This window comes from Hyla sarda, chromosome 3 (genome assembly GCF_029499605.1).
Source record: "Hyla sarda isolate aHylSar1 chromosome 3, aHylSar1.hap1, whole genome shotgun sequence".
Classification (NCBI taxonomy): domain Eukaryota; kingdom Metazoa; phylum Chordata; class Amphibia; order Anura; family Hylidae; genus Hyla; species Hyla sarda.
In genome coordinates, this window is record NC_079191.1 from 443,803,416 (window position 1) to 443,821,168 (window position 17,753).

General features: G+C 46.3%; 1 protein-coding gene across 2 annotated transcripts in view; it reads right to left on the minus strand.

Moving 5' to 3' along the window:
• The window catches only part of GLP1R (glucagon like peptide 1 receptor), a 587,398-nt gene extending 570,948 nt beyond the window's left edge, over nucleotides 1–16,450 (minus strand). For both annotated transcript variants that reach the window (XM_056568649.1, XM_056568650.1), the window contains exon 1: nucleotides 16,292–16,450. In XM_056568649.1, the coding sequence (XP_056424624.1) occupies nucleotides 16,292–16,363 (72 nt within the window). In that variant the 5' untranslated portion in view covers nucleotides 16,364–16,450. The remainder of the gene's footprint in view (nucleotides 1–16,291) is intronic.
• Nucleotides 16,451–17,753: the final 1,303 nt, after the last annotated feature.

Below are 17,753 nucleotides of genomic sequence, written 5' to 3' on the forward strand. Positions count from 1 at the left end.
GTGCTGCTGTGAACCCTGCTCCTCCACTATATACAGCCTGTAATGATCAGAACACTGATATACTCTGTGCTGCTGTGAACCCTGCTCCTCCACTATATACAGCCTGTAATGATCAGCACACTGATATACTCTGTGCTGCTGTGAACCCTGCTCCTCCACTATATACAGCCTGTAATGATCAGCACACTGATATACTCTGTGCTGCTGTGAACCCTGCTCCCCCACTATATACAGCCTGTAATGATCAGAACACTCAAATCCTCTGTGCTGCTGTGAACCCTGCTCCTCCATTATATACAGCCTGTAATGATCAGCACACTGATATACTCTGTGCTGCTGTGAACCCTGCTCCTCCACTATATACAGCCTGTAATGATCAGCACACTGATATACTCTGTGCTGCTGTGAACCCTGCTCCTCCGCTATATACAGCCTGTAATGATCAGCACACTGATATACTCTGTACTGCTGTGAACCCTGCTCCTCCATTATATACAGCCTGTAATGATCAGCACACTGATATACTCTGTGCTGCTGTGAACCCTGCTCCTCCATTATATACAGCCTGTAATGATCAGAACACTGATATACTCTGTGCTGCTGTGAACCCTGCTCCTCCATTATATACAGCCTGTAATGATCAGAACACTGAAATACTCTGTGCTGCTGTGAACCCTGCTCCTCCACTATATACAGCCTGTAATGATCAGAACACTGATATACTCTGTGCTGCTGTGAACCCTGCTCCTCCACTATATACAGCCTGTAATGATCAGAACACTCAAATACTCTGTGCTGCTGTGAACCCTGCTCCTCCACTATATACAGCCTGTAATGATCAACACACTCAAATACTCTGTGCTGCTGTGAACCCTGCTCCCCCACTATATACAGCCTGTAATGATCAGAACACTGATATACTCTGTGCTGCTGTGAACCCTGCTCCTCCACTATATACAGCCTGTAATGATCAGAACACTGATATACTCTGTACTGCTGTGAACCCTGCTCCCCCACTATATACAGCCTGTAATGATCAGAATACTCAAATCCTCTGTGCTGCTGTGAACCCTGCTCCTCCATTATATACAGCCTGTAATGATCAGCACACTGATATACTCTGTGCTGCTGTGAACCCTGCTCCCCCACTATATACAGCCTGTAATGATCAGAATACTCAAATCCTCTGTGCTGCTGTGAACCCTGCTCCTCCATTACATACAGCCTGTAATGATCAGCACACTGATATACTCTGTGCTGCTGTGAACCCTGCTCCTCCGCTATATACAGCCTGTAATGATCAGCACACTGATATACTCTGTGCTGCTGTGAACCCTGCTCCTCCACTATATACAGCCTGTAATGATCAGCACACTCAAATCCTCTGTGCTGCTGTGAACCCTGCTCCTCCACTATATACAGCCTGTAATGATCAGAACACTGATATACTCTGTGCTGCTGTGAACCCTGCTCCTCCACTATATACAGCCTGTAATGATCAGAACACTGATATACTCTGTGCTGCTGTGAACCCTGCTCCTCCACTATATACAGCCTGTAATGATCAGAACACTCAAATCCTCTGTGCTGCTGTGAACCCTGCTCCTCCACTATATACAGCCTGTAATGATCAGAACACTGATATACTCTGTGCTGCTGTGAACCCTGCTCCTCCACTATATACAGCCTGTAATGATCAGAACACTGATATACTCTGTGCTGCTGTGAACCCTGCTCCTCCACTATATACAGCCTGTAATGATCAGAACACTCAAATACTCTGTGCTGCTGTGAACCCTGCTCCCCCACTATATACAGCCTGTAATGATCAGAACACTGATATACTCTGTGCTGCTGTGAACCCTGCTCCTCCACTATATACAGCCTGTAATGATTAGCACACTGATATACTCTGTACTGCTGTGAACCCTGCTCCTCCACTATATACAGCCTGTAATGATCAGCACACTGATATTCTCTGTGCTGCTGTGAACCCTGCTCCTCCACTATATACAGCCTGTAATGATCAGAACACTGATATACTCTGTGCTGCTGTGAACCCTGCTCCTCCACTATATACAGCCTGTAATGATCAGCACACTGATATACTCTGTGCTGCTGTGAACCCTGCTCCTCCACTATATACAGCCTGTAATGATCAGAATACTCAAATCCTCTGTGCTGCTGTGAACCCTGCTCCTCCATTATATACAGCCTGTAATGATCAGCACACTGATATACTCTGTGCTGCTGTGAACCCTGCTCCCCCACTATATACAGCCTGTAATGATCAGAATACTCAAATCCTCTGTGCTGCTGTGAACCCTGCTCCTCCATTACATACAGCCTGTAATGATCAGCACACTGATATACTCTGTGCTGCTGTGAACCCTGCTCCTCCGCTATATACAGCCTGTAATGATCAGAATACTCAAATCCTCTGTGCTGCTGTGAACCCTGCTCCTCCATTACATACAGCCTGTAATGATCAGCACACTGATATACTCTGTGCTGCTGTGAACCCTGCTCCTCCACTATATACAGCCTGTAATGATCAGCACACTCAAATCCTCTGTGCTGCTGTGAACCCTGCTCCTCCACTATATACAGCCTGTAATGATCAGAACACTGATATACTCTGTGCTGCTGTGAACCCTGCTCCTCCACTATATACAGCCTGTAATGATCAGAACACTGATATACTCTGTACTGCTGTGAACCCTGCTCCTCCACTATATACAGCCTGTAATGATCAGCACACTGATATACTCTGTGCTGCTGTGAACCCTGCTCCTCCACTATATACAGCCTGTAATGATCAGAACACTGATATACTCTGTGCTGCTGTGAACCCTGCTCCTCCACTATATACAGCCTGTAATGATCAGCACACTGATATACTCTGTGCTGCTGTGAACCCTGCTCCTCCACTATATACAGCCTGTAATGATCAGCACACTGATATACTCTGTGCTGCTGTGAACCCTGCTCCCCCACTATATACAGCCTGTAATGATCAGAACACTCAAATCCTCTGTGCTGCTGTGAACCCTGCTCCTCCATTATATACAGCCTGTAATGATCAGCACACTGATATACTCTGTGCTGCTGTGAACCCTGCTCCTCCGCTATATACAGCCTGTAATGATCAGCACACTGATATACTCTGTACTGCTGTGAACCCTGCTCCTCCATTATATACAGCCTGTAATGATCAGCACACTGATATACTCTGTGCTGCTGTGAACCCTGCTCCTCCATTATATACAGCCTGTAATGATCAGAACACTGATATACTCTGTGCTGCTGTGAACCCTGCTCCTCCATTATATACAGCCTGTAATGATCAGAACACTGAAATACTCTGTGCTGCTGTGAACCCTGCTCCTCCACTATATACAGCCTGTAATGATCAGAACACTGATATACTCTGTGCTGCTGTGAACCCTGCTCCTCCACTATATACAGCCTGTAATGATCAGAACACTCAAATACTCTGTGCTGCTGTGAACCCTGCTCCTCCACTATATACAGCCTGTAATGATCAACACACTCAAATACTCTGTGCTGCTGTGAACCCTGCTCCCCCACTATATACAGCCTGTAATGATCAGAACACTGATATACTCTGTGCTGCTGTGAACCCTGCTCCTCCACTATATACAGCCTGTAATGATCAGAACACTGATATACTCTGTACTGCTGTGAACCCTGCTCCCCCACTATATACAGCCTGTAATGATCAGAATACTCAAATCCTCTGTGCTGCTGTGAACCCTGCTCCTCCATTATATACAGCCTGTAATGATCAGCACACTGATATACTCTGTGCTGCTGTGAACCCTGCTCCCCCACTATATACAGCCTGTAATGATCAGAATACTCAAATCCTCTGTGCTGCTGTGAACCCTGCTCCTCCATTACATACAGCCTGTAATGATCAGCACACTGATATACTCTGTGCTGCTGTGAACCCTGCTCCTCCGCTATATACAGCCTGTAATGATCAGCACACTGATATACTCTGTGCTGCTGTGAACCCTGCTCCTCCACTATATACAGCCTGTAATGATCAGCACACTCAAATCCTCTGTGCTGCTGTGAACCCTGCTCCTCCACTATATACAGCCTGTAATGATCAGAACACTGATATACTCTGTGCTGCTGTGAACCCTGCTCCTCCACTATATACAGCCTGTAATGATCAGAACACTGATATACTCTGTGCTGCTGTGAACCCTGCTCCTCCACTATATACAGCCTGTAATGATCAGAACACTCAAATCCTCTGTGCTGCTGTGAACCCTGCTCCTCCACTATATACAGCCTGTAATGATCAGAACACTGATATACTCTGTGCTGCTGTGAACCCTGCTCCTCCACTATATACAGCCTGTAATGATCAGAACACTGATATACTCTGTGCTGCTGTGAACCCTGCTCCTCCACTATATACAGCCTGTAATGATCAGAACACTCAAATACTCTGTGCTGCTGTGAACCCTGCTCCCCCACTATATACAGCCTGTAATGATCAGAACACTGATATACTCTGTGCTGCTGTGAACCCTGCTCCTCCACTATATACAGCCTGTAATGATTAGCACACTGATATACTCTGTACTGCTGTGAACCCTGCTCCTCCACTATATACAGCCTGTAATGATCAGCACACTGATATTCTCTGTGCTGCTGTGAACCCTGCTCCTCCACTATATACAGCCTGTAATGATCAGAACACTGATATACTCTGTGCTGCTGTGAACCCTGCTCCTCCACTATATACAGCCTGTAATGATCAGCACACTGATATACTCTGTGCTGCTGTGAACCCTGCTCCTCCACTATATACAGCCTGTAATGATCAGAATACTCAAATCCTCTGTGCTGCTGTGAACCCTGCTCCTCCATTATATACAGCCTGTAATGATCAGCACACTGATATACTCTGTGCTGCTGTGAACCCTGCTCCCCCACTATATACAGCCTGTAATGATCAGAATACTCAAATCCTCTGTGCTGCTGTGAACCCTGCTCCTCCATTACATACAGCCTGTAATGATCAGCACACTGATATACTCTGTGCTGCTGTGAACCCTGCTCCTCCGCTATATACAGCCTGTAATGATCAGAATACTCAAATCCTCTGTGCTGCTGTGAACCCTGCTCCTCCATTACATACAGCCTGTAATGATCAGCACACTGATATACTCTGTGCTGCTGTGAACCCTGCTCCTCCACTATATACAGCCTGTAATGATCAGCACACTCAAATCCTCTGTGCTGCTGTGAACCCTGCTCCTCCACTATATACAGCCTGTAATGATCAGAACACTGATATACTCTGTGCTGCTGTGAACCCTGCTCCTCCACTATATACAGCCTGTAATGATCAGAACACTGATATACTCTGTACTGCTGTGAACCCTGCTCCTCCACTATATACAGCCTGTAATGATCAGCACACTGATATACTCTGTGCTGCTGTGAACCCTGCTCCTCCACTATATACAGCCTGTAATGATCAGAACACTGATATACTCTGTACTGCTGTGAACCCTGCTCCTCCACTATATACAGCCTGCAATGATCAGCACACTGATATACTCTGTGCTGCTGTGAACCCTGCTCCTCCACTATATACAGCCTGTAATGATCAGCACACTGATATACTCTGTGCTGCTGTGAACCCTGCTCCTCCACTATATACAGCCTGTAATGATCAGAACACTGATATACTCTGTGCTGCTGTGAACCCTGCTCCTCCACTATATACAGCCTGTAATGATCAGAATACTCAAATCCTCTGTGCTGCTGTGAACCCTGCTCCTCCACTATATACAGCCTGTAATGATCAGCACACTCAAATCCTCTGTGCTGCTGTGAACCCTGCTCCTCCACTATATACAGCCTGTAATGATCAGCACACTGATATACTCTGTGCTGCTGTGAACCCTGCTCCTCCACTATATACAGCCTGTAATGATCAGCACACTGATATACTCTGTGCTGCTGTGAACCCTGCTCCCCCACTATATACAGCCTGTAATGATCAGAACACTCAAATCCTCTGTGCTGCTGTGAACCCTGCTCCCCCACTATATACAGCCTGTAATGATCAGCACACTGATATACTCTGTGCTGCTGTGAACCCTGCTCCTCCACTATATACAGCCTGTAATGATCAGAACACTGATATACTCTGTACTGCTGTGAACCCTGCTCCTCCACTATATACAGCCTGCAATGATCAGCACACTGATATACTCTGTGCTGCTGTGAACCCTGCTCCTCCACTATATACAGCCTGTAATGATCAGCACACTGATATACTCTGTGCTGCTGTGAACCCTGCTCCTCCACTATATACAGCCTGTAATGATCAGAACACTGATATACTCTGTGCTGCTGTGAACCCTGCTCCTCCACTATATACAGCCTGTAATGATCAGAATACTCAAATCCTCTGTGCTGCTGTGAACCCTGCTCCTCCACTATATACAGCCTGTAATGATCAGCACACTCAAATCCTCTGTGCTGCTGTGAACCCTGCTCCTCCACTATATACAGCCTGTAATGATCAGCACACTGATATACTCTGTGCTGCTGTGAACCCTGCTCCTCCACTATATACAGCCTGTAATGATCAGCACACTGATATACTCTGTGCTGCTGTGAACCCTGCTCCCCCACTATATACAGCCTGTAATGATCAGAACACTCAAATCCTCTGTGCTGCTGTGAACCCTGCTCCCCCACTATATACAGCCTGTAATGATCAGCACACTGATATACTCTGTGCTGCTGTGAACCCTGCTCCACCACTATATACAGACTGTAATGATCAGAACACTGATATACTCTGTGCTGCTGTGAACCCTGCTCCTCCGCTATATACAGCCTGTAATGATCAGAACACTGATATACTCTGTGCTGCTGTGAACCCTGCTCCCCCACTATATACAGCCTGTAATGATCAGCACACTGATATACTCTGTGCTGCTGTGAACCCTGCTCCTCCACTATATACAGCCTGTAATGATCAGAATACTCAAATACTCTGTGCTGCTGTGAACCCTGCTCCTCCACTATATACAGCCTGTAATGATCAGCACACTGATATACTCTGTGCTGCTGTGAACCCTGCTACTCCACTATATACAGCCTGTAATGATCAGAATACTCAAATACTCTGTGCTGCTGTGAACCCTGCTCCTCCACTATATACAGCCAGTAATGATCAGAACACTGATATACTCTGTGCTGCTGTGAACCCTGCTCCACCACTATATACAGCCTGTAATGATCAGCACACTGATATACTCTGTGCTGCTGTGAACCCTGCTCCTCCACTATATACAGCCTGTAATGATCAGCACACTGATATACTCTGTGCTGCTGTGAACCCTGCTCCTCCACTATATACAGCCTGTAATGATCAGAACACTGATATACTCTGTGCTGCTGTGAACCCTGCTCCTCCACTATATACAGCCTGTAATGATCAACACACTCAAATACTCTGTGCTGCTGTGAACCCTGCTCCTCCATTATATACAGCCTGTAATGATCAGAACACTGATATACTCTGTGCTGCTGTGAACCCTGCTCCCCCCCCTATATACAGCCTGTAATGATCAGCACACTCAAATCCTCTGTGCTGCTGTGAACCCTGCTCCTCCACTATATACAGCCTGTAATGATCAGAACACTCAAATACTCTGTGCTGCTGTGAACCCTGCTCCTCCACTATATACAGCCTGTAATGATCAGAACACTGATATACTCTGTGCTGCTGTGAACCCTGCTCCTCCACTATATACAGCCTGTAATGATCAGCACACTGATATACTCTGTGCTGCTGTGAACCCTGCTCCTCCATTATATACAGCCTGTAATGATCAGCACACTGATATACTCTGTGCTGCTGTGAACCCTGCTCCTCCACTATATACAGCCTGTAATGATCAGAACACTGATATACTCTGTACTGCTGTGAACCCTGCTCCGCCACTATATACAGCCTGTAATGATCAGCACACTGATATACTCTGTGCTGCTGTGAACCCTGCTCCTCCACTATATACAGCCTGTAATGATCAGAACACTGATATACTCTGTGCTGCTGTGAACCCTGCTCCTCCACTATATACAGCCTGTAATGATCAGAACACTGATATACTCTGTGCTGCTGTGAACCCTGCTCCTCCATTATATACAGCCTGTAATGATCAGCACACTGATATACTCTGTGCTGCTGTGAACCCTGCTCCTCCACTATATACAGCCTGTAATGATCAGAATACTCAAATCCTCTGTGCTGCTGTGAACCCTGCTCCTCCACTATATACAGCCTGTAATGATCAGCACACTGATATACTCTGTACAAATACATCCACTACCAGGCTGTTTATTCTGCAGCTTCTGCCCCATATAAAGACAAATACTGAGAAATCCACCAACAGGGGGAGCCAGGGAGTAAATATTGTGCATCGGGAATAGGAACGGATACAGAGGGTTTGTTATAGCAAAGAAGGGGTACTGTGCGGTGTATATATATATATATATATATATATATATATATATATATATATACAGAATACTGAGGATTATACAGGACAGGAGAAGTGGTACTGTGCAGTGTATATATATATATATATATATATATATATATATATATATACAGAATACTGAGGATTATACAGGACAGGAGAAGTGGTACTGTGCAGTGTATATCTACAGAATACTGAGGATTATACAGGACAGGAGAAGTGGTACTGTGCAGTGTATATCTACAGAATACTGAGGATTATACAGGACAGGAGAAGTGGTACTGTGCAGTGTATATCTACAGAATACTGAGGATTATACAGGACAGGAGAAGTGGTACTGTGCAGTGTATATCTACAGAATACTGAGGATTATACAGGACAGGAGAAGTGGTACTGTGCAGTGTATATCTACAGAATACTGAGGATTATACAGGACAGGAGAAGTGGTACTGTGCAGTGTATATCTACAGAATACTGAGGATTATACAGGACAGGAGAAGTGGTACTGTGCAGTGTATATCTACAGAATACTGAGGATTATACAGGACAGGAGAAGTGGTACTGTGCAGTGTATATATATATATACAGAATACTGAGGATTATACAGGACAGGAGAAGTGGTACTGTGCAGTGTATATATATACAGAATACTGAGGATTATACAGGACAGGAGAAGTGGTACTGTGCAGTGTATATATACAGAATACTGAGGATTATACAGGACAGGAGAAGTGGTACTGTGCAGTGTATATATATCTACAGAATACTGAGGATTATACAGGACAGGAGAAGTGGTACTGTGCAGTGTATATATACAGAATACTGAGGATTATACAGGACAGGAGAAGTGGTACTGTGCAGTGTATATATATCTACAGAATACTGAGGATTATACAGGACAGGAGAAGTGGTACTGTGCAGTGTATATATACAGAATACTGAGGATTATACAGGACAGGAGAAGTGGTACTGTGCAGTGTATATATACAGAATACTGAGGATTATACAGGACAGGAGAAGTGGTACTGTGCAGTGTATATCTACAGAATACTGAGGATTATACAGAACAGGAGAAGTGGTACTGTGCAGTGTATATATATATATATATATATATCTACAGAATACTGAGGATTATACCCTTTATACTTTAGTAATGTTTTGTCTGGACTGGATACGACTGTAACAAACTCCCAGCTGTGAGGATTTTTAGCTCTGTATAGATTTACAAAAAATTGCAGAACTTTTGATTTATCCAGTGATTTCTTTAAGGATGAGAATGGCGCGGTCCGCTGTTATCCAGCCGTAGGCTGTGCGCTCCATATTTGATGGCGGTATTACATCACTTCTCGTTGTAGATTCTTTTAACCCTATTATATCTTACTACATTACACCCGGACGCCGTCACATGACATCATCTCCACATTTGGCGAGTTCGCGGCTCCGGGGACGTCTCGTCTTCACCACTATTATTCTGCCCTGCGCCCGACTCTGCCCTTATGGAAATCAGCGGCGAGATCAGGGATCCAGCGACACTATTATGTGTTCCCACTTTGCGCTGTGATTTGTTGACAGCGCCGGTCACATGGGGCAGAACACGGCGACACTTATTATAGAGAAGACGATTTATAAAGACTACGAAGTGTCCGGATATTATCTTGTGTTCCCCAGACACTCAGATCGCTGCTTCTATAGAGAGAACAAGAGCAGAAACCTCCCCCACACTGTCTCCTCTATGGGGGCACCAAACTGAGCGTCCGGCGAATACGATATAATGACACAAGGCGAGCGCCCCCTCCCCCCGACTCATTGTATATAATTGTCGTGACTGTGTCAGTGTTCACTGTAATTCTACCATTCTATCCCCTCCCTGCACTCATCTCTATGATCATAGAGAGAACTGTGTGGTTATATATTTACAGCTGCACAGTCCTCTCTATCCCCTCCCTGCACTCATCTCTATGATCATAGAGAGAACAGTGTGGTCATACAGTTACAGCTGCACAGTGCTCTCTATCCCCTCCCTGCACTCATCTCTATGATCATAGAGAGAACTATGCGGTCATATAGATACAGCTGCACAGTGCTCTCTATCCCCTCCCTGCACTCATCTCTATGATCATAGAGAGAACTATGCGGTCATACAGTTACAGCTGCACAGTCCTCTCTATCCCCTCCCTGCACTCATCTCTATGATCATAGAGAGAACTATGTGGTCATACAGTTACAGCTGAACAGTCCTCTCTATCCCCTCCCTGCACTCATCTCTATGATCATAAAGACAACTGTGTGATCATACAGTTACAGCTGCACAGTCCTCTCTATCCCCTCCCTGCACTCATCTCTACAATCATAGAGAGAACTGTGTGGTCATATATATACAGCTGCACAGTCCTCTCTATCTTCTCCCTGCACTCATCTCTATGATCATAGAGAGAACTATGCGGTCATATAGATACAGCTGCACAGTCCTCTCTATCCCCTCCTTGCACTCATCTCTGTGATCATAGAGAGAACTATGCAGTCATACAGTTACAGCTGCACAGTCCTCTCTATCCCCTCCCTGCACTCATTCCTATGATCATAGTGAGAACTGTGAGGTCATACAGTTACAGCTGCACAGTCTTCTCTATTCCCTCCCTGCACTCATCTCTATGATCATAGAGATAACTATGTGGTCATACAGTTACAGATGCACAGACCAATCTATCCCCTCCCTGCACTCATCTCTATGATCATAGAGAGAACTGTGTGGTCATACAGTTACAGCTGCACAGTCCTCTCTATCCCCTCCCTGCACTCATCTCTATGATCATAGAGAGAACTGTGTGGTCATATAGTTACAGCTGCACAGTCCTCTCTATCCCCTCCCTGCACTCATCTCTATAATCATAGAGAGAACTATGCGGTCATATAGATACAGCTGCACAGTCCTCTCTATCCCCTCCCTGCACTCATCTCTATGATCATAGAGAGAACAGTGTGTCATACAGTTACAGCTGCACAGTCTTCTCTATCCCCTCCCTGCACTCATCTCTATGATCATAGAGAGAACAGTGTGGTCATACAGTTACAGCTGCACAGACCTCTCTATCCCCTCCCTGCACTCATTTCTATGATCATAGAGAGAACAGTGTGGTCATACAGTTACAGCTACACAGTCCTCTCTATCCCCTCCCTGCACTCATCTCTATGATCATAGAGAGAACTGTGTGGTCATACAGTTACAGCTGCACAGTCCTCTCTATCCCCTCCCTGCACTCATCTCTATGATCAGAGAGAGAACTGTGTGGTCATACAGTTACAGCTGCACAGTCCTCTCTATCCCCTCCCTGCACTCATCTCTATGATCATAGAGAGAACTATGTGGTCATACAGTAACAGCTGCACAGTCCTCCCTATCCCCTCCCTGCACTCATCTCTATGATCATAGACAGAACTATGTGGTCATACAGTAACAGCTGCACAGTCCTCTCTATCCCCTCCCTGCACTCATCTCTATGATCATAGAGAGAACAGTGTGGTCATACAGTAACAGCTGCACAGTCCTCCCTATCCCCTCCTTGCACTCATCTCTATGATCATAGACAGAACTATGTGGTCATACAGTTACAGCTGCACAGTCCTCTCTATCCCCTCCCTGCACTCATCTCTATGATCAGAGAGAGAACTATGTGGTCATACAGTAACAGCTGCACAGTCCTCTCTATCCCCTCCCTGCACTCTCTTAATGCTATAGATACCAGGTAGTGCTGTATCTAACCCTTTGCTCTCTTAGACCACCATGGATGCTTTAAATAACTCCTTAACGTCCCAAGATAAGTGGTTGCCGGACATTTGCCAATATAATTCTATGACTATCGTACCCTGTATACAGCCCTCACCCTGACCTGGGCACTGGACACGTCCATCACACATATACACTGCATTTCCCACAATGCACCAGGTACAGTCTGGGAGGATTATAGCAGGTGCGATGCTCTGCAGAGTCCCCCAGTGTAGTTCTGTAGTATGGGCACTGTCCCCCGTACGCTCTCTGGTTACATTATGGTAAAACATTTCCTGCTGTCACCACGTTGGATCAGACGCCGCGCAGGATTCTCAGAGTTCAATGCGTTCACTTAGGATTGTGATAATCCAGAGACCCCCGAGGCTGAAACGGCGCGTCAGACACCAGCGGAGCCCACAGCACGCAGCACGCCAACAGAGAGCCTGAAAAACACCACCCAGAGCGTCCCCTAAAAACAACACCCAGAGCGTCCCCAAAAAACACAACCCAAGTGTTATCATCCTGTACCCCGAGTGTTATCATCCTGTACCCCAAGTGTCATAATTCTGTACCCCAAGTGTTATCATCCTGTACCCCAAGTGTTATCATCCTGTACCCCAAGTGTCATCATCCTGTACCCCAAGCGTCATCCTCCTGTACCCCGAGTGTCATCATCCTGTACCCCAAGCGTCATCCTCCTGTACCCCGAGTGTCATCATCCTGTACCCCAAGTGTTATCATCCTGTACCCCAAGTGTTATCATCCTGTACCCCAAGTGTCATCATCCTGTACCCCAAGCGTCATCCTCCTGTACCCCAAGTGTTATTATCCTGTACCCCAAGTGTCATCATCCTGTACCCCAAGTGTTATCATCCTGTACCCCAAGTGTTATCATCCTGTACCCCAAGTGTTATTATCCTGTACCCCAAGTGTCATCATCCTGTACCCCAAGTGTCATCATCATGTACCCCGAGTGTCATCATCATGTACCCCAAGTATCATCATCCTGTACCCCAAGTGTTATCCTCCTGTACCCCAAGTGTTATCATCCTGTACCCCAAGTGTTATCCTCCTGTACCCCAAGTGTCATCATCCTGTACCCCAAGTGTCATCATCCTGTACCCCAAGTGTTATCATCCTGTACCCCAAGTGTTATCCTCCTGTACCCCGAGTGTTATCCTCCTGTACCCCAAGTGTTATCATCCTGTACCCCAAGTGTTATCATCCTGTACCCCAAGTGTCATCATCCTGTACCCCAAGTGTCATCATCCTGTACCCCAAGTCTCATCATCCTGTACCCCAAGTGTCATCATCCTGTACCCCAAGTCTCATCATCCTGTACCCCAAGTGTCATCATCCTGTACCCCAAGTGTTATCATCCTGTACCCCAAGTGTTATCATCCTGTACCCCAAGTGTTATCATCCTGTACCCCAAGTGTTATCCTCCTGTACCCCAAGTGTCATCATCCTGTACCCCAAGTGTCATCATCCTGTACCCCAAGTGTCATCATCCTGTACCCCAAGTGTTATCATCCTGTACCCCGAGTGTTATCCTCCTGTACCCCAAGTGTTATCATCCTGTACCCCAAGTGTCATCATCCTGTACCCCAAGTGTCATCATCCTGTACCCCAAGTCTCATCATCCTGTACCCCGAGTGTTATCATCCTGTACACCAAGTGTCATTATCCTGCACCCCGTGTCATCATCCTGCACCCCAAGTGTCATTATCCTGTACCCCAAGTGTCATCATCCTGTACCCCAAGTGTTATCATCCTGTACCCCAAGTGTCATCATCCTGTACCCCAAGTGTTATTATCCTGTACCCCAAGTGTCATCATCCTGTACCCCAAGTGTCATCATCCTGTACCCCAAGTGTCATCATCCTGTACCCCAAGTGTTATCATCCTGTACCCCAAGTGTTATCCTCCTGTACCCCAAGTGTTATCATCCTGTACCCCAAGTGTTATCATCCTGTACCCCAAGTGTCATCATCCTGTACCCCAAGTGTCATCATCCTGTACCCCAAGTGTTATCATCCTGTACCCCAAGTGTCATCATCCTGTACCCCAAGTGTTATCATCCTGTACCCCAAGTGTCATCATCCTGTACCCCGAGTGTCATCATCCTGTACCCCAAGTGTCATCATCCTGTACCCCAAGTGTTATCATCCTGTACCCCAAGTGTTATCCTCCTGTACCTCAAGTGTTATCATCCTGTACCCCAAGTGTCATCATCCTGTACCCCAAGTGTTATCATCCTGTACCCCAAGTGTTATCATCCTGTACCTCAAGTGTTATCATCCTGTACCCCAAGTGTCATCATCCTGTACCCCAAGTGTTATCATCCTGTACCCCAAGTGTCATCATCCTGTACCCCAAGTGTTATCATCCTGTACCCCAAGTGTTATCCTCCTGTACCTCAAGTGTTATCATCCTGTACCCCAAGTGTCATCATCCTGTACCCCAAGTGTTATTATCCTGTACTCCAAGTGTTATTATCCTGTACCCCAAGTGTCATCATCCTGTACCCCAAGTGTTATTATCCTGTACCCAAAGTGTTATCATCCTGTACCCCAAGTGTTATTATCCTGTACTCCAAGTGTTATTATCCTGTACCCCAAGTGTCATCATCCTGTACCCCAAGTGTTATTATCCTGTACCCAAAGTGTCATCATCCTGTACCCCAAGTGTTATTATCCTGTACTCCAAGTGTTATTATCCTGTACCCCAAGTGTCATCATCCTGTACCCCAAGTGTTATTATCCTGTACTCCAAGTGTTATTATCCTGTACCCCAAGTGTCATCATCCTGTACTCCAAGTGTTATCATCCTGTACCCCAAGTGTTATCATCCTGTACCCCAAGTGTCATCATCCTGTACTCCAAGTGTTATTATCCTGTACCCCAAGTGTTATTATCCTGTACCCCAAGTGTTATCATCCTGTACCCCAAGTGTTATCATCCTGTACCCCAAGTGTTATCCTCCTGTACCCCAAGTGTTATTATCCTGTACCCTAAGTGTTATCATCCTGTACCCCAAGTGTTATCATCCTGTACCCCAAGTGTCATCATCCTGTACCCCAAGTGTTATCCTCCTGTACCCCAAGTGTCATCATCCTGTACCCCAAGTGTTATCCTCCTGTACCCCAAGTGTCATCATCCTGTACCCCGAGTGTTATTATCCTGTACCCCAAGTGTTATTATCCTGTACCCCGAGTGTTATTATCCTGTACCCCGAGTGTTATCATCCTGTACCCCAAGTGTTATCATCCTGTACCCTAAGTGTTATTATCCTGTACCCCAAGTGTTATTATCCTGTACCCCAAGTGTTATCATCCTGTACCCCGAGTGTTATCATCCTGTACCCCAAGTGTTATCATCCTGTACCCCGAGTGTTATTATCCTGTACCCCAAGTGTCATTATCCTGCACCCCAAGTGTCATTATCCTGCACCCCAAGTGTTATCATCCTGTACCCCAAGTGTCATCATCCTGCACCCCAAGTGTTATTATCCTGTACCCCGAGTGTAATTTAATGATCCCCTATCTTCTGTGGGTAGATAACATTGTATCACAGATTTGGGGGGAGACTTTATATCCAGGTTCCTTCTCTGCACATGTTTTGGGGTTCGGGGCTCTCTACATTACACCCCTCATCTCTTCCTATTCACTGATGGATTCTGGATGTGAATCTTTAGGTGACTGGGAAAGTTGCGCTGTATATCTAGAGATATGAGTGCTATTAACCCCTTCCTGGCGGAGCCTCGTCCTATAAATAATGGATCGGTCTGAGGTCTCACACTGCGGGGTCCATGGTCCTGATCCCAATCATGTCCTTAGGGACAAGGTGATCCAAGGACAGTGCCAGGCACTGAATGGGTTAAATGCCGTATCGTATCCTCCACACACATCGTAATCCATCAGCGCTGCCGCCGTTAACCCTCTCACTGCCACAACCCCCCACAAGCCTCTTACCTGCTTCCTGGACCCAGAATTCACCATCTCCAGAAGTAGCAAGAAAGTCAGGACGGATCTGGGGAGAATCATCTGGAGCCAACCAAGATCGGAGCGACAGGAGACGGGCAGAGAGGAGGCGAGGAGCAGGTGAGGTGGGCATGGAGCTGAGGAGGAGGGTGTGAGGAAGACATGATGGACCAGCAGAGGCATGAGGGGCCGAGAAGCCAATCACCGACACCGACAGGGAGGGGTCAGCAACACACCGAGCGCTTACATAGGACTGCACTATGGGGACTCAGAGTTATCACTGTGTTATGTGTGCGCTTACATAGGACTGCACTATGGGGACTGAGGGAGTTATCACTGCGTTATGTGTGCGCTTACATAGGACTGCACTATGGGGACACAGAGTTATCACTGTGTTATGTGTGCGCTTACATAGGACTGCACTATGGGGACTCAGGGAGTTATCACTGTGTTATGTGTGCGCTTACATAGGACTGCACTATGGGGACACAGAGTTATCACTGTGTTATGTGTGCGCTTACATAGGACTGCACTATGGGGACTCAGGGAGTTATCACTGTGTTATGTGTGCGCTTACATAGGACTGCACTATGGGGACTCAGGGAGTTATCACTGCGTTATGTGTGCGCTTACATAGGACTGCACTATGGGGACTCAGAGTTATCACTGTGTTATGTGTGCGCTTACATAGGACTGCACTATGGGGACTCAGGGAGTTATCACTGTGTTATGTGTGTGCTTACATAGGACTGCACTATGGGGACTCAGAGTTATCACTGTGTTATGTGTGCGCTTACATAGGACTGCACTATGGGGACTCAGAGTTATCACTGTGTTATGTGTGCGCTTACATAGGACTGCACTATGGGGACTCAGGGAGTTATCACTGTGTTATGTGTGCGCTTACATAGGACTGCACTATGGGGACTCAGGGAGTTATCACTGTGTTATGTGTGCGCTTACATAGGACTGCACTATGGGGACTCAGAGTTATCACTGTGTTATGTGTGCGCTTACATAGGACTGCACTATGGGGACTCAGGGAGTTATCACTGTGTTATGTGTGCGCTTACATAGGACTGCACTATGGGGACTCAAAGTTATCACTGTGTTATGTGTGCGCTTACATAGGACTGCACTATGGGGACTCAGGGAGTTATCACTGCGTTATGTGTGCGCTTACATAGGACTGCACTATGGGGACTCAGAGTTATCACTGTGTTATGTGTGCGCTTACATAGGACTGCACTATGGGGACTCAGAGTTATCACTGTGTTATGTGTGCGCTTACATAGGACTGCACTATGGGGACTCAGGGAGTTATCACTGTGTTATGTGTGCGCTTACATAGGACTGCACTATGGGGACTCAGGGAGTTATCACTGCGTTATGTGTGCGCTTACATAGGACTGCACTATGGGGACTCAGAGTTATCACTGTGTTATGTGTGCGC